This window comes from Desmodus rotundus, chromosome 3 (genome assembly GCF_022682495.2).
Source record: "Desmodus rotundus isolate HL8 chromosome 3, HLdesRot8A.1, whole genome shotgun sequence".
Taxonomy (NCBI): Eukaryota; Metazoa; Chordata; class Mammalia; order Chiroptera; family Phyllostomidae; genus Desmodus; species Desmodus rotundus.
Genome location: NC_071389.1, coordinates 154,261,543 through 154,284,359, shown reverse-complemented (window position 1 = coordinate 154,284,359; position 22,817 = coordinate 154,261,543). Strand labels below are relative to the sequence as shown.

Below are 22,817 nucleotides of genomic sequence, written 5' to 3'. Positions count from 1 at the left end.
GTGATCTCCATTTCTGTGGTTCTGTTTCTGTTCTAGTTGTTTGCTTAGTTTTCTTTTGTTTTGGTTTTAGGTGTGGTCGTTAATAACTGTGAGTTTGCTGTCATTTTTACTGTTCCTATTTTTTATCTTCTTTTTCTTAGGTAACTCCCTTTAACATTTCATATAATAAGGGCTTGGTGATGATGAACTTCTTTAACTTGACCTTATCTGAGAAGCACTTTATCTTCCCTTCCATTCTAAATGATAGCTTTGCTGGATACAGTAATCTTGGATGTAGGTCCTTGCGTTTAATCTTGGGTAATGTAATTATGATGTGCCTGGTGTGTTCCTCCTTGGGTCTAGCTTCTTTGGGACTCTCTGAGCTTCCTGGACTTCCTGGAAGTCTGTTTCCTTTGCCAGATTAGGGAAGTTCTCCTTCATTATTTGTTCAAATAAGTTTTCAATTTTTTGTTCTTCCTCTTCTCCTGGCACCCCTATAATTCGGATGTTGGAACATTTCAAGATGTCCTGGAGGTTCCTAAGCCTCTCCTCATTTTTCCGAATTCTTGTTTCTTCATTCTTTTCTGGTTGCATGTTTGTTTCTTCCTTCTGGTCCTCACCATTGATTTGAGTCCCAGTTTCCTTCGCATCACTATTGGTTCCCTGTACATTTTCCTTTGTTTCTCTCAGCATAGGCTTCATTTTTTCATCTACTTTTCGAACAGATTCAACCAATTCTGTGAGCATATTGATAACCAGTGCTTTGAACTGTGCATCCGATAGGTTGGCTATCTCTTCGTCGCTTAGTTGTATTTTTTCTGGAGCTTTGAAGTGTTCTGTCATTTGGGCCATTTTTTTTTGTTTGTTTGTCTTGGCGCGTCTGTTAACTCTAAGGGGCGGAGCCTTAGGTGTTCACTGGGGTGGGGTAACGCTGGTTGCTGTGCTGTGATGCTGTACGTGGGGGAAGGGCCCAGAAGGAGCAATGGTGCCCGCTCCACTCTCCTCCGGATTTCAGTCTTTCACTCCGCTACCCACAATCAAACTGGGCCCCTCTGGTGCTGGTTCCCGAGTGGGTGGGCTTGTGCACACTCTAGGCCCCTGTGGGTCTCTCCAACGACCTCTCCTGTGAGGCTGGGAGTCTCTCCTGCTGCTGCCCCAACCCCCACGGCCGTTTTCAATCAAAGGTTTGAGGCTTTATTTTCCTAAGCTGTAGCCCTGGGTTGCATGGTCTGCCTTGCTCCCCGCCGTTTGTCCGGTTTATCTATGTTCGAATGTGGGGCTACGGTGTGCTACCCGCACTCTGCCTGCCCGGCTCTCCGTCACTCTGAGTCCGGCCCTCTTGGTTTATCTGCGCGAATGTGTGGCCGCAGGGTCTGCTAGTGCTTGGACTGCCTGCCCCGGTCGTCCCACATGGGGCCAGTCTCGGTCCCGCAACAGCTAAGCGAGTCCTCTCCACCCCGGTGCCCGTCTCCGCCCCTCCTATTGGTCTAGATGAATGTTTATTTTTTATTTCCTTGGTGTCGGACCCCCTTGCCGTTGGATTCTCTGTCAGTTCTGGTTGTGCGAGGAGGCGCAGTATGTCTACCTACGCCGCCATCTTGGTTCTCTCCAATAGCACCAGCAGAACGGGCCAAAGGGAGCGCCAGCACCCCGGGCGGCCCACCGCTCCCGAGGGGTGGGCTGCCGGAGGCCTCACACGCGGGGTTACGTGGCCCAGGGCTCGAGGGCAGCCGGGGCGATAATGCAAAATTTGAGGGGTTTTTTTTTTCTTAATCACAGTTCTTAAATGCTTTAAATTTTTTGACTTATGAAATTGAGTTTCTTTCCTGGAACAGCTGGTAGAATTCCTGCGTATCTGAAGGATGGTAAAGAGTAGGAAAGAATTTTTTTAATCATTTTTTAATTTCATATGTGGGAGAACTGATTCCAGACTAATGAGAAGTGGCATTGAGTTAGAAGAGTTTGGGCATTAAAATCAATATTATTGCCTCCTGGCTATTCTCTAGAGTATATTAATAAGAAAGTTTTTGAAAGGTGGATGGAGTTTCCTACCTAGTCATCATTTGTGGAAGAATTGACAGAATTGTTATTAGAACTAGCAAACCTTTTAAACAGTGAGACCATCAAGAATTCTTAGAAGTTAAAAAATAGAAGCTTATTCTATTGTCCCTGCTGGAAACCTGGGAAAATCTATCGGTGTGAGTAAGGTAGGATTTAATTGCTTGTGTGTATCTTTAATAAAAATCCTGACTCTCGCATCAAGTTCTACCTGAAAAAGTCAGAACTTGTTCTAGAAGTCTGGAAATTCCTCAGTATAAGTGCTTTGTCTTATAAGAAGAGGCCAATGTCTTAGAGTGTAGTTGAAGAAGCACTGAAAGGAACAAAGAGAAAAATTTAATCAGCTGTTAACACTAAATGACAAATGAAAGCAGAGCTCACAGGAAGATAAAAGGCTGCTTAAAAAAAAAAAAAGGCTGCTCTTGTCATTAAAGACCCACATAGCAGAGTGATCATTAAAGAGTGGCTTCTTGGGAACCTGAAGCCACAGTGGTCCTCCGAGATGGCCCGGAAGACCAGCCGATGAGCCTCTACTGAGAGGAGTCGTGTGTTTGGCCATTGGCAGCCAAGATGGAGGTTTCTTTATAACTTTTAAAGATCTAAATATAAAAATGGATTAACATTTCAGAAGGCCAGAACAGTACAGTAGAATACTACTGTAGAATTACCTAAAACAGACTTACAGAAGTCTTACAAAATGGTGCTTTGACATAGTTGTCTTTCAAACTTTCCCGTCTCCAATTTGCTCCCCTTCCAAACTTGATTTCCCATTATTTACACACTTCTCCCCTTTAAAAATATGTAAATATCTTATTTCGTACCAAAGCAGGCATAATTCTTCCAAGCTTCGGTGACAAATTCCAGAAGAGAGTATTATGACCTAGGAAGTTGAACTTGGTGGCATATTCAGTTTTGAAGTTGTAAATACACTCTTCTAGGCTTTAGCTAGTGGTGTCTATGATAGTAACTTTTCCTTGCACTCATATTCGGGGGGGGGGGGGGTTGTTTGTTTTTTTATTTGTTTATTTTTGCATGTATGTAATGTTTTTTTTCTTTATTTTTTTTTTATTGTTTATACTATTCCAGTTGTCCACACTTTTTTCCCCTTTCCTCACCTCCTCCCCTCAGGCCATCACCACACCGCTGGCCATGTCCATGGGTCACTCACACTCACATTTGCACAGTATAACCCCCTCCCCATATTTGCCACTAGTGCATTTGAAGAAACTGAACTCCACTTGACCTTTTATTGGTGACTTATGTGTGGATTATTCTCAAAATTGGCATGAGAAAAAACTATTTGGAGGCACTGGTGGTTGAGTATTGTCTGCGTTCACTCTAAAGGAGAACTTCAGGTTGTTTAATTGTTCGTGAGATACCACTTCTCTAAGAACTGGCACTTATCCTCTGCTCTTGAGTTACTTAATTTTTGAGGGAAGTTTGTACAGTTTGAGAAAACATGACAAGTGACCATCACACTTGTTAGATCATCTGTTTGGACAGGCTTCTTCACCTCAGAGCTTACCTGCATGTAATTGGATCTCATCGCTGTGGCCTCCTCTCCTTGGCCAGGGTAAAATGTGAATAATTTTGTTACTGAACTGGTTTTATGTATGTGTAAGGAATACCAGTGAGTAATAACAAGAATCTGAGATCCTTAGAAGAAAGGTAATAATATACCAAGGTGCTGTCCCAATAATAGCCCTTGAGAACCAGTGTATTTGGTGAGTAACTATGGTTCAGAACTTGTTATGATATTTGTTCAATTCCAAAGAAGACATAGGTGGCCAACAGGTGCACGAAAATGTGCCCAACATCCTTAACCATCAGAGAAATGCAAATCAAAACCACAATTCTCACACCTGTCAGAATGGCTATTATAAAAAAGACATGAAATAACAAGTGTTATCCAGCATGTGTTGTGTTGGTGGAATGTAAATCGGTGCAGCTACTAGAAAAAACAGTGTGGAGTTTCCTCAAAAAATTAAAAATTGAACTACCATATGATCCAGCAGTTCTGCTTCTGGGTATTTGAAGAAAACAAAAACACTAACTCAAAAAGATACATGCACCACCCTTGCTACATCCTTTGCAATAGTTAAGGTATGGAAACAACCTAAGTATTCGTCGATGGATGAAAGGATAAAGAAAATGTGACATATATGTATGATTATAATTCAGTCATGAAAAGAAGGAAATCTCGTCGTTTGTGACAACATGGGTGGATCTTGATGACATTATGCTAAGTGAAACAAGTCAGAGAGAGAAAGACAAATATCATATGTGGAATCTAAAAACAGAACAAAAACATACCAGCCCAGGCTGGGTAGCTCAGGTGGTTAGAGTGTTGTCCTGATACGCCAAGATTGGGAGTTGGATCTCTGGCACATACACATATAAGAAGCAACCAATGAATGCATAAATAAGTGGAACAACAAATCAATCTCTCTCTCTCTCCTCCCTCTCTCCCTTCTTCCCTCCTCCCCCTCCTCCCTCCCTCAAATCAATAAAAAAATAAATAAACCTAGCACATAGATACAGCGAATAGATTGGTGGTTACCAGAGGCAGGGGTAAGGTACGGCAGGGGGTGGGGGGGAGTTGGAAATGGGGAGAGAGAGTCAGAAGTTACAAAATTCCAGTTATTACCTAAGCCCTGAGGATGTGATGTACAGCATAGTGACTGCAGTTTATTGTACTGTATTGCATATTTGTAGTTGCCAAAAGAGTAAATCTCATCACAAGAAAAAAATTCTGTGCCCATGTATGGTAAATGATTTAACTAGACTTATTGTGATTATTTCACAGTATATACAGATATCAAATCCTTAAGTTATATACCTGAAATGAATATAAATAATGTTATATAAATGTTAACTATACTTCAGTTTTAAAAAATTGTTCAAGGTTGGTTTGATATATGGGATAATTAAACTCAGACATTTCTGCGTCTTCTCAATGCCTAAAATAACTTTTCTCTGATCTTTGAAGCCAGCTAAAACAATAACAAACCTGCAGTATTTACAAATATATCAGGGATAGTGTAAATAACATAATTTTTCAAAATATTCCTAAGTATGTGCTATTTGAAGCAATTCCAAGAAATTTCTGAGATTGTTCCTGATAGAGGGAAATAAATGACATAAAGAAAACTCATTCTCAGTTATTCCTCATCTCCTTTATGAATCTTCCCTGATAATAGTATTTAACTGCACTTTTTCTTCAAAAGTTTATTTCTAATGGAGTATACATGCTCTTCTGCCAGAGAATGAGATACTGCCTTATTTCCTACTAACGGAATTAAGTAAATCTTGGGCTTTCTTTGCATGTAAAAGTAAGAGAATTGTTAAATCACTAAATATTTTTGATGGAAATTAAAAATAACTTTCTCTGTAATGCTGACAGGTATTTAAGCTCTAGTTCTTTGATGCTTGGTTTTATATCTGCTTGAATTGTTGGTTTAAGAGGCAATATTTAAAAATAAATTAAATTAAAAAATTTTTAAAAAGAGGCAATATTAGCTGGTGAATAGAGAAGTTAAGATGTTAAATAATGCTTTCCCTTTTTGCTGAACTCATGATTTAAAAGATAAATATTCCCTCAATGGCTCTTTACCCTCTGGCTTCTGGCTAGGTTTGGCCCTTGGGCAGTTTGGGCAGGAGATAAGGCAAGGAGGTGAATGAGGTAAGGGTGTTTATACCCCTAATCTTTCCCTGAGGGGTCACTGTGAGCTTATTGTGACCTTTGACCAAATGTCATAGCTACTGTCCTGTGGCCCTTACCGCACCAGATGAAACAAAGGTGAAAAAGTCCTGTGTCCCTGGGTTCCAGTAATTGCTGTCTCCTTGCACCTGTTGAAAACCTCAGGGTAGCAGTGCACATTGCTGTCATTAGCCAAGGGGTAACCGCACTACCCCTTGTGGTTTCCTTACTCCCTACTAGTACCTTCTAAAAGTCTTTTAAAAAACTCTCAGATTTCCCAAGTGTGCATTTGTTTCCCATGTGTGCATTTGGGATCCTGACTGAAATAGCTGCTTTATGTATTTTTAATTATTATCCTAATTTGTATGCCAGCTGAACCCTAATACTACTACTACTAATTTGGGGGGATAATAACTGAAGGTGCTTGCAGAACTACCCTTTTTTTCATTTTACTTTGTTTCACCTAGTGTGTTGTTAAAAAAAAATAGTGATAGATGATGTATTGTATAAGAAGCTAATAATACTGATAGTTCATTTAAATATGGACACCAAATTGCTGCTTTCTCTTTTCAATAAAAGAGATTGGTGGTTTGATTCTCTAATAAGATTATTGAATTCCCTTGTCCTCTCACTGCTCATTAATATCTTTGGGAGAGAATACTTACAATATTTAAGCTGTATCATTTGGTTAACTGGTAGCAGTTCTGAGAAGGTTGCTGGATAGTATTTTGGCTGTATAGTACTTTCATGTTTATATACTGTCTATCTTCAATTATTAAAGATAATTAGAAATTATATAGTCACCTGGAAAACTAAGGCTTAAATACTGAGTTTGTGTAAGTGCAACCTGATTTTTCATTTGTTAACTTTCTCAAATCTGCCAGTATTACAGAGGTTAAACCTGAATGAGTTCACGGTTCATTGGTAATCGGCATGCACAGGTTCTCTTGGAATGACATACGTTGTATTCATATCCTCTTTTCCACTTTTAGTACCAAAAATGTGTTGTCATTCTAACTTATAAATTATTAGTCTTCCATAGCAAGTAGGAGGTATTTGAAAACATAGGATAAAGATTGAGCTGTAAAAGAGGCTTTAATTAAAACACATCTGTAATAACAGCAAAAGAATTTGGGCCCTGGCTGGTGTGGCTCAGTGGATTGAGGGCTGGCCTGCAAGCCAAAAGGTCACTCGTTCAATTCCCAGTCAGGGCACACGCCTGGGTTGCTGGCCAGGTCCCCAGTCGGGGGAATGTGAGAGGCAACTTATCGATCTATCTCTTACACTGTAATCACTGTTTCTCTCCCTCTCTTCCTCTCTCTAAAAATAAATTACAAAAAAAAAAGAATTTGGAAAATATGCTAGAATATTGCTGTATTTTTTAAACCCCTGTCCATTTGGGCTGCTATAACAACATGGATGCCTTACAAACAACAGAAATTAATCTCTCACAGTTTTAGAGACTAGAAGTCCGAGATCAGAGTGGTAGCATGGTCACGTGAGGGCCCTTGTCTGGCTCGCAGACTTCTCGTTGTGTCTTCACTTGGTGGCAGGGGCTAGGGAGCTCTGTGCCATCGCTTTTATGATAGCACTAGTGCCACTCACTCAGGAGGGCTCCCGTCTCATGAGGCCCAGCTGCTAACACTATCCGACATAAGAGTTTGGGGAGCGGGGGACACAAACATTCAGAACATAGCAACCCTTTTTTCAAAGCTTTCCCTTTTACTTGCTTTGTTGAAATTCTAACCCCCAAGCTACTCCCAAGTATGGTGCATGGATCAGCAATGTTGATACCCCAGGGAGTAAAAATCCCAGGCCACAGGCTACACTACTGAATCAGAACCTACATTTTAAGCTGAGATTCCCTAGATAAGTGTACACATCAGAATCTGAGAAGCATTCTAACCATTTCCTGGATTGCATCTCATTAGATTAAAACAAAGTTTTCAAGTGTTTAAAGCTGAGGTAATTCATGGTAGTCTCGGGTAAAGGAATTGATTGAATGTGTGGATAGCCTTTTCTTTGTAAGTACAGGGAAGCCAAACTCGTTCTGTAATCAGTCACATTAAACTAGGTTTTCGCATGTCGTGCTGCTGATGTAAACTCAGGTACATTGCTTCATCAGGCATGATACTGGGAACACAAACACAAATGTATTCGTGGAGTTCGTAGTCTAAAAAGACAACGTGTGTGATACAGCCAAGAAGGTTGAAATTACTTCCACGTGTTGTTATTGTTATCGTTACTGCCGTAGGAGTTCCCATCCTCACTCGCATTTTCAGATTTGTTAGTGTTGAATTTTACCTCGGGGAGCCATTTATTTTCAGCATTTCTAGAGGACCTTTTAAATTAAGGTGAGATAATTAACAAAGATGCCAAGGATTACTGGACAGTTTAATATAGTTGATATATTTAGTGTTTTTCTCAAGCTGTGACAGTTTCTATAAAATCAAATTTTATAATTTTAACTCAAATGTAGTTATCAGTGATCTGTATAATGGAATTTACTAAGTAAAGTTAGCTGTTTAAGGCAGAAAAGCAGTTTCTGTTGGCCCTTCCATTTGGGGGATGGACCACATGTCAGTTTTGGATCTTGTTAAATATATTTTTCCTTATCATTCTTTCAGATTCGTCAGGATTCATTTTCGATTTGCAGTCCAATACTGTACTGGCCCAGGGAGGAGCTTTTGAGAATATGAAAGAAAAGGTAAGATTAATTACTGTAGATCAGCAATTTTTAACTGCCGTGCTGCAAGAATTTTAAAACATGCAATACCTGACTGGGGGTACTGACCTCTTTTCCCTTAGATTTCCAAATAAAATAAATGATAACAGCCAACATAACAATAACTGTGTCTGGTGTGAATGAATCAAAATTATAACTGTTTTTTTGTTATATTGACAAAAATACACTTTTGGTGTGCTGCATGCAGAATTTTTATAATTAGTTCACATGTGTCTTGAGATGAAAGAAGTTGAAAATCACTGCTGTAGATAGTAAACTTGAATGTCATAGTAAAATTTAGGTACAAATACAGTCAGGACTACACAAACTCGTTAAGAAAGTAAAACTTCAGGAACAAAAGAGAATGCTACTGTATCTCGAAGAGTAACTAATGTGAAGGTTTTAAGAAATCAGAGCCTATTAAGTGGAAACATGATTTTTTTTGCATATCTCTATATACTCATTCTAAATTCTTTTGAAGACACCTTAATATTAACTAATATTATAACAATATTTATATGGCTAAGTGCATATCTCATTTGACAACATTTTTAAAGGAACAAACTGAGTAGGATCTTTCCATTCACTTGAAGAGGATTCTGAAGTTCGGGAGACTTAAGAGCAAGATGAGAAATAGATCTTCTAAGTAACATTCTTTTGGAAGAAAACCAGGTGTTTTGGTTTTTTTTTTAAGTTTTATTTTTGTAAAGATTTACTCATTTTTGTTTTCAGAGAGAAGGGAAAGGAGAGAGAAAGAGGAGAGAAACATCAAGGTGTGGTTGCCTCACATGCGCCCCCTACTGGGGACCTGGCCTGCAATCCAGGCAGTGCCCTGATTGGGAATTGCACCAGTGACCCTTTGATTTGCAGGCTAGAGCTCAATACAGTGAGCCACACCAGCCAGGGCAAAACCAGATGTTTTTAGTAATAATAACCCTTGAGTGAGTTATAACTGAGAAAAATATAAAACAAAAGTTTTATGTGTTTTGAAAATTTTTTGTCTTATTAAAAAAGTATATTGTTGATTATGGAGTCATAGATACATATATTGTTTCAGTAATATAAACTTTCACATTTTAAGTTATCGGAAACTTACTTTTGTTGTCGGATCTGTAAGTTTTGCCTAAAATCCATTTTCTAGTGATCAGTGCTGTTTTTTGCTCAATTCAAAAATGTGTAATTACAAATTATCCCTCTTTGGATTATAGGTTATATACCTCCCCATTTGTATGATTTTAAACCTTATCATTGTTTAATTCAGCCTGAAATAAAAACAATCATAGAGTGATGTGAAAGCAACTGTACTAATATAGACTCTGCTTATTACTTGGACAAGATACTTCTTATCTATAAAAGGACTTCCTTTTCAAATAGTATTGCTGACTAGGTAACTTGAAAACATTCATAATATAAAATACTGAGAAATATAGAATGAAAAATAACACATCATTTTAAATGCATAGCTGAACAGACAAAGGGAAATCCTTAGAGACTAAGTGTATATGATAGAGGGAATGAAAAAGCACAGTAGTAAGCCTGAGCAAGGTAACTTGGGTGTGTTTTGTCAGTCTCGATAGCAGATGGGCTTTACTACACAGGGTCATAAAGCTCCCGGCTTGTCCTAGGTTAGGAATTGGAGCTGAGAGCTTATATAAGATTGAGATCCTAAAAATATTTTACCTTCAGGGAAAGGGTGAACTGGAACAAAGCTTCCCACTGAATACAATATTCTTACTGTTTGTGATTAGGGGGATATATTTAAAGGACAAAACAAATTGCAAATCTTAAATTTTATTCAATGTTTTGTCATTAGTAGTAATGTATCATAGTGTTATTAGTAACATTTTGTGAATATTACAGTTAAAGCAAGTCAGTAAATTAGCACTTTTAGGAACTAAAACTTTTAGTTTAGAAGAAAGATATATGTTTAAAATCATATAAGAAAAAACCTTTTAATATTATATTTGAATATTACATATGAATTCATGTTGTAAAAAACAAAATCTCCTAGCTCTATCTGGCAATAAACACACCTAGCTCTAGGTCTTGGCTTCTAACTACCAGTTCCTATCTTGGCTTCTAACTACCAGTTCCTACCAAAAAGAACCAGGTATTTTTTTGAGAAATAACTAATTTTACATTGTACAGTAACACAAAAATGAAAATTATAAGGATTAGAAAGGAAGTAAAAAAAACTGCCGTTATTTATATGCAATACAGTTTATGTACATAGAAAAACCAAGAGAGCAACAAATTGTTAGGAATACTGAGAGTTCATCAAGGTTGCTGGATAAAAATTTATATGTAAAAATGAAAACAATACCCCTGGCTGGTGTAGCTCAGTGGATGGAGTGTGGGCTGCGAACCAGAGGAACCCTGGTTCGATTCCCATTCAAGTCACATGCCTGGGTTGTGGTGCCGGTCCCCGGTGGTGGCCAAGTGAGAGACCACCGCACGCTGATGTTTCTTTCCCTCTCTTTCTCCCTCCCTTTGCCTCTCTAAAAATAAATAGATAAAATCTTTTTTAAAAAATGAGAATAATATACAATAATTACAAATTATATATTTTTAATCTCAAAAAAATTAAAATACCTTGGGAATAAATCTGACAAAATTGACATACCTATTTGAAAGAGCAATTATCTAATAAATTTGTAGATGCCCTACTATTCAGGAGTTCTACTAGTGGTTATATACAAGAGACATTCTCTCACTGTCCGCAGAAGACCTGATTTTTTTTTAAGATTTTTATTTATTTTTAAAGAGGGGATGGGAGGGAGAAAGAGAAGGAGAGAAACATCAATGTGTGGTTGCCTCTCACGTGCCCCAACTGAGGACCTGGCCCAAAACCCAGGCATGTGCCCTGACTGGGAATCGAGGTAGCAATCCTTTGGTTTATAGGCCCGCGCTCAATCTACTAAGCCACACCAGCCAGGGCAAAACTCAATTTTTTTTTTGTTGAAATATGCTAAATATTGTTTTAGGCACTGAGTATTCAGCAGCAAATAAGCATAGGAATGTTCAGCATTTTTCATACTGGCTAAACATTGGAAACAATGTTAAGTGTCTGTCAAAAGGAGAATGAATAAATTGGCTATATTCACACAATGGAAATGCTGTGTAGCAGTTAAATAAGAGATGCACTTATCAACATGAACAAAACTGAACAGCGTACATGAATAAAGCAAAAATTGAATATAGACATGTATGACATGATAATATTTACATACTGCGAAACAATAGTATATATTCAATACTACCTGTGGATACATACATACATTTTAAAATGTAAAATATGTATTGAAGTAACATCAAATTGAAAGTGGAGAGAAGGGAGATGGGATTTATGAGGGACGTCCTGGGGGATTCAGTTGCATCTACAGTGGAACCTTGGTCCTTGAACTTATTAATTTGTTATGGAAAACCGTCTGAGAAGTGATCTGTTTGAAAACGGAATCTCCTTTGTCACCTGAGAGATGTGTGAGTGATCATACAGTTATCAGCACGAAAAGGTTGTTGGGTAGAGAATTGAGACCTTAAGTTTTGTTAAACAGCTGAGAAATTGTTCCCATGAATAACTTGGTCGAGAACTGAATCGCTCAAGAACCAAGGTTTGCCTGTATTTTATTTTATTAAATTGTCTCGCCCTGGCCAGTGTGTCTCAGCTGGTTAGAGTGTCATCTACTAACTGAAAGGTTGCGGGTTTGATGTCCAGTCAGGGCACATACCTAGGTTTCAGGTTGGGTCACTGGCCCAGGTGCTTATAATCCCCAGTCCCAGCGCATACAATGCCCATTCTGAGCAGTACAGTCCCCAGTTGGAGTGCATACAGGAGGCAACCAGTCTATGCTTCTGTCTGGCATTGATGTTTCTCTCTCTCTCCTTTCCTCTCTCTCTAAAAAGCAATGAAAAAATGTCCTTGGGTGAGGATTAAAAAAAAAACCTGGCTGTCACGCAGTGAATGCTCATTATGTTTTGTATGCCTGAGATAGTTTATAGTAATTAAAGTTATTTTCATAGTGTTATACAATTAAGTGATATGAAATAGAATGTTCTGAAAAATGCTATATAAAAATCTAAGTTGTTATGGGCAAAAGTTCATTAAACTTTCTACCTTTCTGTACAATATGCTAAGAATGAGGAAATGTTGGTGCTAAAATTAACACCTGATACCTAAATTAAACCTCCCTTTCTTGAAATAAAATCTAGCACATGCCTTCTATTTCTAGAAATGTTCTGGTTTTCTAAGTTTTGAAATAAATTTTTATGTGCTGTTATCACTCATCTATAATCATGCCCAGTGAGATGGTTGTATGTACTCTCACTGATGCTAAAGAGTGATATATATTGTTAAAAATGAAATGTCACTGTGTAAGAGGCTTCAGTTGTGGAAATTAAATGACCCTGTCATCTTTTCCAGATAAATGCAGTGCGTGCAATAGTTCCCAACAAGAGCAACAATGAGATCATCCTGGTCTTGCAGCACTTTGACAATTGCGTGGACAAAACAGTACAAGCGTTTATGGAAGGTAATCCTAGTTCAGTTTCTTAATAAGTTTGTGTTTGTTCAAATAGAAGTTGCTTCAGACTTCTATAACACTCATTCAGCAACCTGGTGTTTCATAGATGATATAGTAGACCCCATGAGAATATAACATACTATGCCATTTTTAAAAAGATACCTCATCATTGAATAGCTACATCAGATTAGGTCTCCTTATTTTTCTGCCACTAGAAATGAACAGGTTCAAACACTGTAAGGTTTCTCTTCATTGGCATCACTTTTCTTTATAATGTTAGTATTTGGGTCTAGGGCAGTGTACAGGTCTCTAAAACAGTCTAGCGAAGGTGGTATGTAATCTTCAGGAGGAGATGGGATGGCATACTTGGGCTGAAAGCACTCATCTTTATATTCGGTCTAAGCTATAAAAATAAAAGAATTTCAATCTCTTCTGGCCAGATGGAGGCGTAGGTAAATAGACTTTGCCTCCTCGCACAACCAAAAGAAGGACAACAACAAATTAAAAAAAAAAAAAATCAAACTGTGTGGAAGTCTGACAACTAAGGAGTTAAAGAAGAAACATTCAGACTGGTAGGAGGGGCAGAGACAGGCAACTGGGTGGAGAGGACATGCAGCATAGCAGTGGCTGGAGGACTGGGTGGGCAAGGCAGCGGGTGGTGGACCCGGCGGTCCCACATTTGCATGTGGATAAACCAGAAGGAACAACTGGGGAGCGAGTCAGACCGGTAACCCAAGGTTCCAGTGCAGGGAAATAAAGCTTCAAAACCTCTGGCTATAAAAATCTGTGGGAGTTACTGCAGTGGGAAAAACTCCCAGCCTCACAGGAGAATTGTTGGAGAGACCCACAGGGACCTAGAACGCACACAAGATGACTTACCAGGGAATCACCAGAAGGGCCCAGTTTGCTTGTGGGTAGCAGGGGAAGTGACTAAAAGCCAGTGGAGAGCTGAGCAAGTGGCATTATTCCCTCTCCAATGACTCCCTCACACACACCACCACAACGCAGTGACGTGGGTTGCCCCACTCTGGCGAATACCTAAGATTCCACCCCTTACAATGTAACAGGTGTGCTGAGACAAAGAAATACAGCCCAAATGAAAGAACAGATCAAAGCTCCAGAAAACATACAACTAAGCAATGAAGAGATAGCCAACCTATCAGATGCAGAGTTCAAAACACTGGTAATCAGGATGCTCACAGAAGTGGTTGAGTATGGTCGCAAAACAGAAGAATGAGTGAAGCCTATGTAAAGTGATATAAAGGAAAATGTACAGGGAACCAACAGTGATGGGAAGGAAACAGGGATTCAAATCAACGATTTGAGCAGAAGGAAGAAATAAATATTTAACTAGAAGAGAATGAAGAAACAAGAATTCAAAAAAAATGAGAGGCTTAGCAACCTCCGAAACAACTTTAAATGTTCTAACATCTGAATCATAGGGGTACCAGAAGGAGAGGAGAAAGAGCAAGAAATTGAAAACTTATTTGAAAACATAATGAAGGGAGAACTTCCCAGTCTGGCAAAGGAAATAGACTTCCAAGAAGCCTAGGAAGCTCAGAAAGTCCCAAAGAAGTTGGACCCAAGAAGGAACACACCAAGCACATCGTAATTACATTACCCAAGATTAAGGAGAGAATCTTAAAAGCAGCAAGAGATAAGGACACAGTTACCTGCAAAGGATTTCCCCTAAGACTATCAGCTGATTTCTCAAAAGAAACCTTGCAGGCAAGAAAGGGGCTGGAAAGAAATATTCGAAGTCATGAAAGGCAAGGACCTATATCCAAGATTACTCTATCCAGCAAAGCTATCATTTAAAATGGAAGGGCAGATAAAGTGCTTCCCAGATAAGGTCAAGTTAAAGGAGTTCATCATCACCAAGCCCTTATTATACTCCATATTATAAGGGACTTAATAATATTAAAGAGACTTATCTAAGAAAAAGGAGATGATCAAAACTATGAACAGTAAAATGACAACAAACAATTATCAACAACTGAACCTTAGAAAAACCAAAACAAACTAAGCAAACTACTAGAACAGGAAGAGAATCACAGAAATGGAGATCACATGGAGGGTTATCAGTGGGGGAGAGGGTGGAGGAAGAATAGGGGGAAAGGTACAGGGAATAAGAAGCATAAATGGTAAGTACAAAATAGACAGGGGGAGGTTAAGATTAGTACAGGAAATGGAGAAGCCAAAGAACTTATATGTACAACCCATAGACATGAACTAAAGGGGCAGGGCAATGCCGGTCAGGGGGGGTGGTGCAGGGCGGAGGGGAATAAAGGGGAGGAAAAAAATGGGACAACTGTAATATCATACTCAATAAAATATACTTTAAAAGAAAAAAATTCAAAATGGTCAGGGCACATTAGTCTCTTGTAAGACCTTACTGAGGGAGTTACGTGGAGCAGGGGAATCTAATGGGTAGGTGTTACAAAGATCAGAATGATGTGATTATCTCATTACATTTGCTCAGAGACTTGAACCTTAACTTTTACTGTTAGGAACTGTAGCAATTCTCCAGCAGTTACAAAATGGAGGGACACTGATTCCTTGTGGACTACGCATGTGCTAAGAAAGAAAATCTGTAATTGGTTTCTGTTACAGGTAGTGCCAGTGAAGTACTCAAAGAATGGACAGTAACAGGCAAGAAAAAGGTAAAAATGAATTAAATTTAAAAGCATGATACTGATATTATCAAGATACTTAGGCTCTGCAAAATATTTGAAAGAAAAGGTTACATATGCGTCTCCAGTTCACCCGGTTTAACAAACTCTTTTGTGATGTTGAAGCACAGTTGCATATATAGAGTACGTTATAATCTCCTCTCTATGACTTAGTACAGGAAACAGAATGACCCTGCCACGAGGCAGGTGAGGAGGGTATATTAGTATTAGTCAGGAATGAAACAGGAGAGTGTGTCAGTTAAAGCAGAGCTCCACGAGAGAAAGTGATGTAGTAGTCCGTGGTTTTCAACGTCATTCTTATCATAGATTAGTTAAAATAGTTTAGATGTTTAGGTCAGATAACTGTTATAGTCTCTGATATTAATGAACTTAGACTTAAAGCCCAGCCAGGGGCTTTGCTACTATTAGCTACACAGAGGGGTCTGATGTTCCAGTTTAGGGAATGAGAAGGCTCTTGGGCTGTGAGGTTGCTCAGAATGGGATTTATATCCTCTTCTACTTACTGGCTTTGCAACCTGGAAGTATGTTTAACCTTTGTGTGCCTTAGTTTGCTCATCCCCCAAGTAGGGAAATGATACTAACAAATACTAGTACTGAATTTGTGACATACTAGTTCTCATTTCCTTCTCCTTATCCACTTGAAACCAAAATGCTTTCCTCAAAGGATAGTAGCTGGTCTCAAAATGCTTTCCACAGCTCTGTACTCTAGATCTAGCTCCTTTAGGAAATACTTGAAGTATGGATTTTTTTAAAGGATTTTATTTATTTATTTTTAGAGAGAGAGAAAGGGAGGGAGAGAAACATTGATGTGAGAAACATTGATCTGTCCCTCTCATGGTGCCCCTTCTGGGGACTGAACCCACAACCCAGGCATGTGCCCTGACTGGGAATCCAGCCAGCGACCTTTCGCTTTTCAGGACGACCCCCAACCAACTGAGCCACACCAGTCAGGGTTTGAAGTATGACTTTTGATCAGGTATCTCTATGAAATCTCTTTGTAAAATTCTTTTCCTCTATCAGGTTAGGGCTGGAGTTCTGGACTGCTTTCTTGATGACTCTGAATCACTTCGTTAGTTCACCTGTTAAGTCTTGACCAAATTATGCTTGGCCCCAATGACCCTTGAGAGTTTTTTTCCAAGGAGAACCTAATATTATTATAGATTCCCCTGAGCTCTCCAAACCTGTAGCTTTGTATATTTGCTTAACTTCTTCCCATTGTTTTTTTTATTTTATTTTTATTTTTATTTATTTATTTTTATTGTTATTCAATTACAGTTGTGTGCCTTTTCTCCCCATCCCTCCACCCCACCCCAGCCGAACCCCCCTCCCTCACCAACCTCCACCCTCCCCCTTGATTTGGTCCATGTGTCCTTTATAGTAGTTCCTGTAACTTCTTCCCATTGTTTGCACTTAACATAAATAGCTCTGTGTGCTCTGGAAAACACCAGTTTTTTAATTGATTGATCCAGGATAGTAAGTTATTTAATGATGTAATATATGCTGGAAAAGCATGTGTTGGACACACATAAATTTCTTAAAATTTCGAGGAGGAAAAATGGCCTTTGTTTAGTAGTCCCAAATGCTCAAGTCCAGTCCGGTTAACTGTTGGGATCAGCTCAATAGGGTGTGACCATGAGCAGTTAGTTGCTGGGACAGTTAGCACATCCATGGGACAGCGATATGAAAACTTAGCCAGTTTACGTGGGAGAAATTATTTAAGAGAAATACTGACGAGAGCTGTGGGGAGGAGAGAGTGGCAACATCTGGAGTTCCAGCAGCGCTCCTGTAAAATGGGGTCCCCAGAAGGGTGCAGGGGAAATTGAGTGTCGTGGCAGTCTAGCCTTAGGAGTAGAATGAAGTATTGCTTCTGGAGCTGCGGTTTGTCAGAATAAAAGGTAAAGGACTTTTGTTTGTTTTATTTTTTGCCTAGGTAATGTATTCCTATGTCTCCAAATTCAAAGCTACAAAAGTTCATATGCTGAAATGTTTTTTATCCTGTCCCTGCTCCCCAGGCTTCTGGTTCCCCACCCCAGAGGCAGACAGAACCATCAATTTCTCATTTATCTTCTAGGAATATTTTTAAGCATATATGAGCAAACATGAATATATATTCTCCTCTTTGCCTGTTTTATTTTTCTTTAAGATTTTATTTATTTATTTTTAGAGGGGGGAAAGGAAGAAGAAAGAGAGAGAAACATCAATGTGTGGTTGCCTCTCATGCTCCCCCCACTAGGGACCCTGACCGCAGTCCAGGCATATGCCCCGACTGGGAATCGAACTGGCGACCCCTTGGTTCACAGGCCAGTGCTCAATCCACTGATCCATACCAGCTAGGGCTGTTTTTTTAAAACATATATATAATATATTTTGGCCCTGGCTGGCATAGTTCAGTGGATTGAGCGCAGGCTGCAAACCAAAGGGTTGCCAGTTCGATTCCCAGTCAGGGCACATGCCTGGGTTGCGGGCCAGGTCCCCAGTGGGGGCCACATGAGAGGCAATCACACATTGATATTTCTCTCTCTTTCTCCCTCCCTTCCCCTCTCTCTAAAAATAAATAAAATCTTTAAAAAATATATTTAAAAAATATATCTTGAAACTTATGTCATATGTAAAGAGCTTTCTTGTTTTTTATGGATGTGTAGGCATCCTACTGTTTGAATGTACTGCAACTAATTTAACTAGTCCTTTTGTTGATCAACATTTTGGTTGTTTCCAATCCTTTGCTATTATTATGAATAATTCAGTGAATAGACTTGTATATATTTAATTTTGCACATGTGTTAGTATTGCCGAGGGTAGATTCCTAAATAGATGTGGATTGCTAGGTAAAGGGTATGTTATACATTTGTAATTTTCATAAGTATTACCAGACTGCCATAGAGAGTACTACTTTGCACTCCCACAAGTAATATAGGAGAATGCCTGTTTCGCCACACCCTCAGCCCTGTCAGCCCCGCAGTGTCACCCTCAGCCCTGTCAGCCCCGCAGTGTTACCCTCAACCTTGTCAGCCCTACAGTGTAATCAAACTTTTTGACCTTTGCTAATCTAGTGAATAAAAAGTGATACTGTAGTGCAATTTTTTCCAAATGTTTGTTACTGTAGAAAACACATGGTTTTACCATTTTAGCTGTTTTTAAGTGTATAGCTTAATGATATTAAATACATTCATAATGTACAACCATCGCTACCATCCATCTCCAAAACTCTCTTTTTCCCCCTTTGGCTTTTATTCTAAGCTGGTATCTGAACTAATTTGCCAATGAAGGCTTTATATTTTACTTTTTTAAAAAATTGAGGCTAATTGACATGTATAACAATATTATATTAATTTCAGGTATATAACATAATGATCTAATATTTGTATGTATTATGAAATAACTAGTTGCTCTGGCTGGTGTGGCTCAGTGGATTGAGCGAGGGCTTGTGAACCAGGGGGTCACCAGTTCAATTCCCAGTTAGGGCATGTGCCTGGGTTGTGGGCCAGGTCCCCAGGTGGGGGACCACGGGGGGCAACCACACATTGATGTTTCTCTCCCTCTCTTTCTCCTTCCCTTTCCCTCTCTATAAAAAATAAATAAATAAAATCTTTTTAAAAATAATTAAATAACTCTAATTGACATCAATCTCCATAACATGGTTACAAAAGTTTTGGTATGTTTTATACAGATGGACCCCAACTTAAAATGGTTTGACTTATGGGTTTTTTTTGACTTTGGGATGGTGCAAAAGCAATAGCAATCAGCAGAAACCATACTTTGAATTTTGATCTTTTTCCAGGTTGTCTATATGTAGTACAATACTTTCTTGTGGTGCTGGGCAGCTGCAGCTCCCAGTTGGCCACCTGATAATGAGGGTGAACAACTGATAGATACTCTACATTGTATTCACTGTGTTAGATGGTTTGCCCAGCTGTAGGCTAATGTAAATGTTCTGAGCCCATATAAGGTAGGCTAGGTGGGGCACCAAGTTCCCAGTGCTTCCTCCTCTGCCATCTTCCCAGAATTTTCTGCAGTACGTTTTCAATTTATGCCTCTTATTACTGAGGTTGCATTTCATTCCATACGCTATGTCCTATACCATTTTTTTCCTATTGGGTTATTGTTTCATTGTTTGTTAGAGCTCTACATAGTTAGCTCTTTGCAGATAAATTGCACATGTTTTTTCACACTTTGTAATTTATCTTTTGATTTCGCATATGGTGGATTTTGCCATGCATAAATTTCTTATACTTATTCGTTTGAGTTTATCCAAAGTATTTTACTTTTTTTTTTGTTAGCAATTCAGTATACACAAAATGTGTTCAATTTCTGGAAAAGCATTTGAGAAACTGGTAACATTGGTTGCCTTTGGGTAACTAGAGTTTCTCTCTGGGTGGGAGGGTCTTCTCTTTCTTTTCTTTTTTTTTAAATCTTTAACAACTATTAGAACAAAAAGAAGAAAAGCAAACCAAAACCTGCAGCAGAAGCAAGTAACAGTATCCCAGATTCCAGTAAATCAGTTTCCATTCAAGAGGAGCAGTGTGCACCTTCTTCAGAAAAAGGTGGTATCAACGGTTACCATGCTAACGGTGCCATCAATGATACTGAGTCTGTGGACTCCCTCAGTGAAGGTATGGAAACACTTTCAATAGATGCCAAAGAATTGGAGGATCCCGAGTGTGCCATGCCAGACGTGCTGGACAGAACAGGTGAGTTTACTAACAGGTCTTTGAAAAGTTGCATTCTCAACCGGGGGCTTCCTGGTTTAGAAAGCAATCAATAAATTAAATCTAGTTAGTCTTACTTTTTAGTTTTTTGTTACTTCTCATGTGAAAGCGTCATATTTTGTAATAAAGGCCTAGGAAAATATAATTATTTTCCATTGTCTCATATTTTAATTTTAGTCTAAAGCAGTCTTGTGGAAATCTTATAATTTAATAGTCCCTTAGTACTTAGAGACTACAGAAAGTGACATGAAGATTTTTAAAAAATTGCAAACTTCTTAAAGAAAATTATCATAATGAGTTGATGTTGATACTATTATTCTAGGTACCAACATGGTGAGAAATATGTAATAATAACCCTAAACCCATGGCTTTTATGAGAAGTAGACACTTGGTTTTTGTAGTCTCACATTTGTTTTCTAACAAAGAATTAAGATTAGTGTTAGTTATAAATTTAAATATTTTGTATGTTTTCTTATGTTTTATTAACCATTTTGATGAGTGCTGGGAAGATATTGGGAATATCTCTTAGAATAGTTTTTAAAATTATTTGTTTGTCATTAGATTCCCTTGTTGTATTGCTACTGGCTTTATAAATGTAACAGCAATTTAAGAACTATGCTGTACCTTCATATGTTCTTTCATTGATTAGTTTGCACAAACACAAAAAGACAGAGAAAAATATAACACCTAAATTGACCTCAAACCAACCAAATATAGTCTTCAATTTTGGGGGAAGCTAGCTCTCCTCTTATTTTCTAATTCTTTGCCCTTTCTGTTCCCTAAAGCTTTTAAAACTCCTCATTCCCTAGGACAGTATAAAGCAGTTTTTTTCCTCAGCAGAACTTATGGAAACTATCAGAAGTTGGTGATGTTGACTCTGTTCACTTCCTTGTACCCAGAGCTACCAGGAAGCTAACAAGGTACAAGGATGGAGCTAGCTAGCCATCTAGAGATGGGCTACCACAGACTTCTTCCTTCAGGACGCTGCTGAGGGCTAAGTCAGAGAGCCTCGTTCAGCTGATTCTGCCCAATTGATTTGTTCTCAGCCATTTAAGAAGCATAGTTTTGAAGAAGAAGAAAAAACGTAAAGAAATAAACATAGTTTTGCCTGAAATATTTTTACCTTTTTCTTTGTGTACACTTAAGACTGCTTGATTGATTTGCCCTTAAACCTTGCTAAAACACTCTCCTGTTTCTTTGACAGGATCCACACTGGAAAATGGTATCTCTGATTTTGAGGCCAAGTCTTTGACTGTGCGCTCCGCTCAGAATGCTCCACAAAGTAGGAGTACGGGCAAATCTCTCACAAGACCTCAGTTTTCAGATCTGGGCGTGGAAGATGTTCCACTTGCCTCCACCAACAAAAAGCTCGGTAAGTCAGAGGCCTAGCCTACCTCTCAAGAGAAAACAAAAAATCTGTGGTTTTGGCTACAGAGGGCAAACTACCTCTTTGCTCCCATAGATAAGATCTGAGATGGTTCTATAGGTAATCTTTTTCAAGTTTTCCAGGCAGTGACTATGCAGTTCTTACCTGACTCGGTATACACGGTGGAGTCTAATAGTACAATAGTTCAGATGCTCTTCAGTCTTGTTATAATAGTGGGGATTCTTTTTGTGAATGAAAGTCACACTCTACTGCCAGGATGACATTTATGCTCCCATTAATCTGTTTCTTTTATCTGCTTTACTGAAACATTTTTTTGCTGTTTCTTTCTTTTTTATCTCCTGGTTGACCACAGGAAAAACCTCTGCCATCTCTGACATGACATTTGAGAAAAATATTTTCATTTCTCTTCACAACTTCATGCTCTTACTACACTCTATCAGTTTCTAGCTTTAAACAAGGTCTTTTTTTAAGTACCTTGCATTGACTAGTGGTAGCTTTTTTTTTTTTTAACTATAATAATTAGTTAATTATTTATTTTTTAAAGAGGGGAAGGGAGGGAAAAAGAGAGGGAGAAATCATCACTGTGATAAATGTGTGGTTACCTGTCGCACGCCCTCCGCTGGGGACGGACCTGGCCTGCCACCCAGATTCGTGCCCTGACTGGGAAGCAAACCGGCGACCCCTTGGTTCGCAGGCCGGTGCTCAATCCACACAGCCACACCAGCCAGGACTATAATAGTCATTGAAATAATCAATAACTAAACAGAGATAATAGCCCTGTTGAGTATCATACATCTAAATGTAGTGGTTGACTCCACTGAACAAATGAAACATAGAAATGTGAAAGACACTTGTAACCTGTAATTCTTTATTGATTTATTTCACATGAGCTAAAATTAATTAGTGAAGCTCTACTTTTTCATCTTTCTAACATAAACCTCAGCTTGGTTTAGAAAAGCAAGCCTGACAATATTCAAACAAAATAAAGGCACAAGGCTTAAAAGCTTTTAGTTAGATTTTTAAAGAAATCAAGTTGATATGAAGAAGAA

At 38.7% G+C, this 22,817-nt stretch overlaps 1 protein-coding gene across 6 annotated transcripts in view; it reads left to right on the top strand.

Annotated features, from left to right (window-relative positions):
• Positions 1 to 22,817, top strand: part of SPATS2 (spermatogenesis associated serine rich 2) — a 111,782-nt gene that overhangs the window by 58,747 nt on the left and 30,218 nt on the right. For all 6 annotated transcript variants that reach the window (XM_053921527.1, XM_024575927.3, XM_045184378.2 and 3 more), the window contains 5 exons: positions 8,365 to 8,444; positions 12,883 to 12,991; positions 15,596 to 15,645; positions 20,102 to 20,363; positions 21,586 to 21,753. In XM_053921527.1, coding sequence (XP_053777502.1) covers positions 8,365 to 8,444; positions 12,883 to 12,991; positions 15,596 to 15,645; positions 20,102 to 20,363; positions 21,586 to 21,753 — 669 coding nt within the window. The remainder of the gene's footprint in view (positions 1 to 8,364; positions 8,445 to 12,882; positions 12,992 to 15,595; positions 15,646 to 20,101; positions 20,364 to 21,585; positions 21,754 to 22,817) is intronic.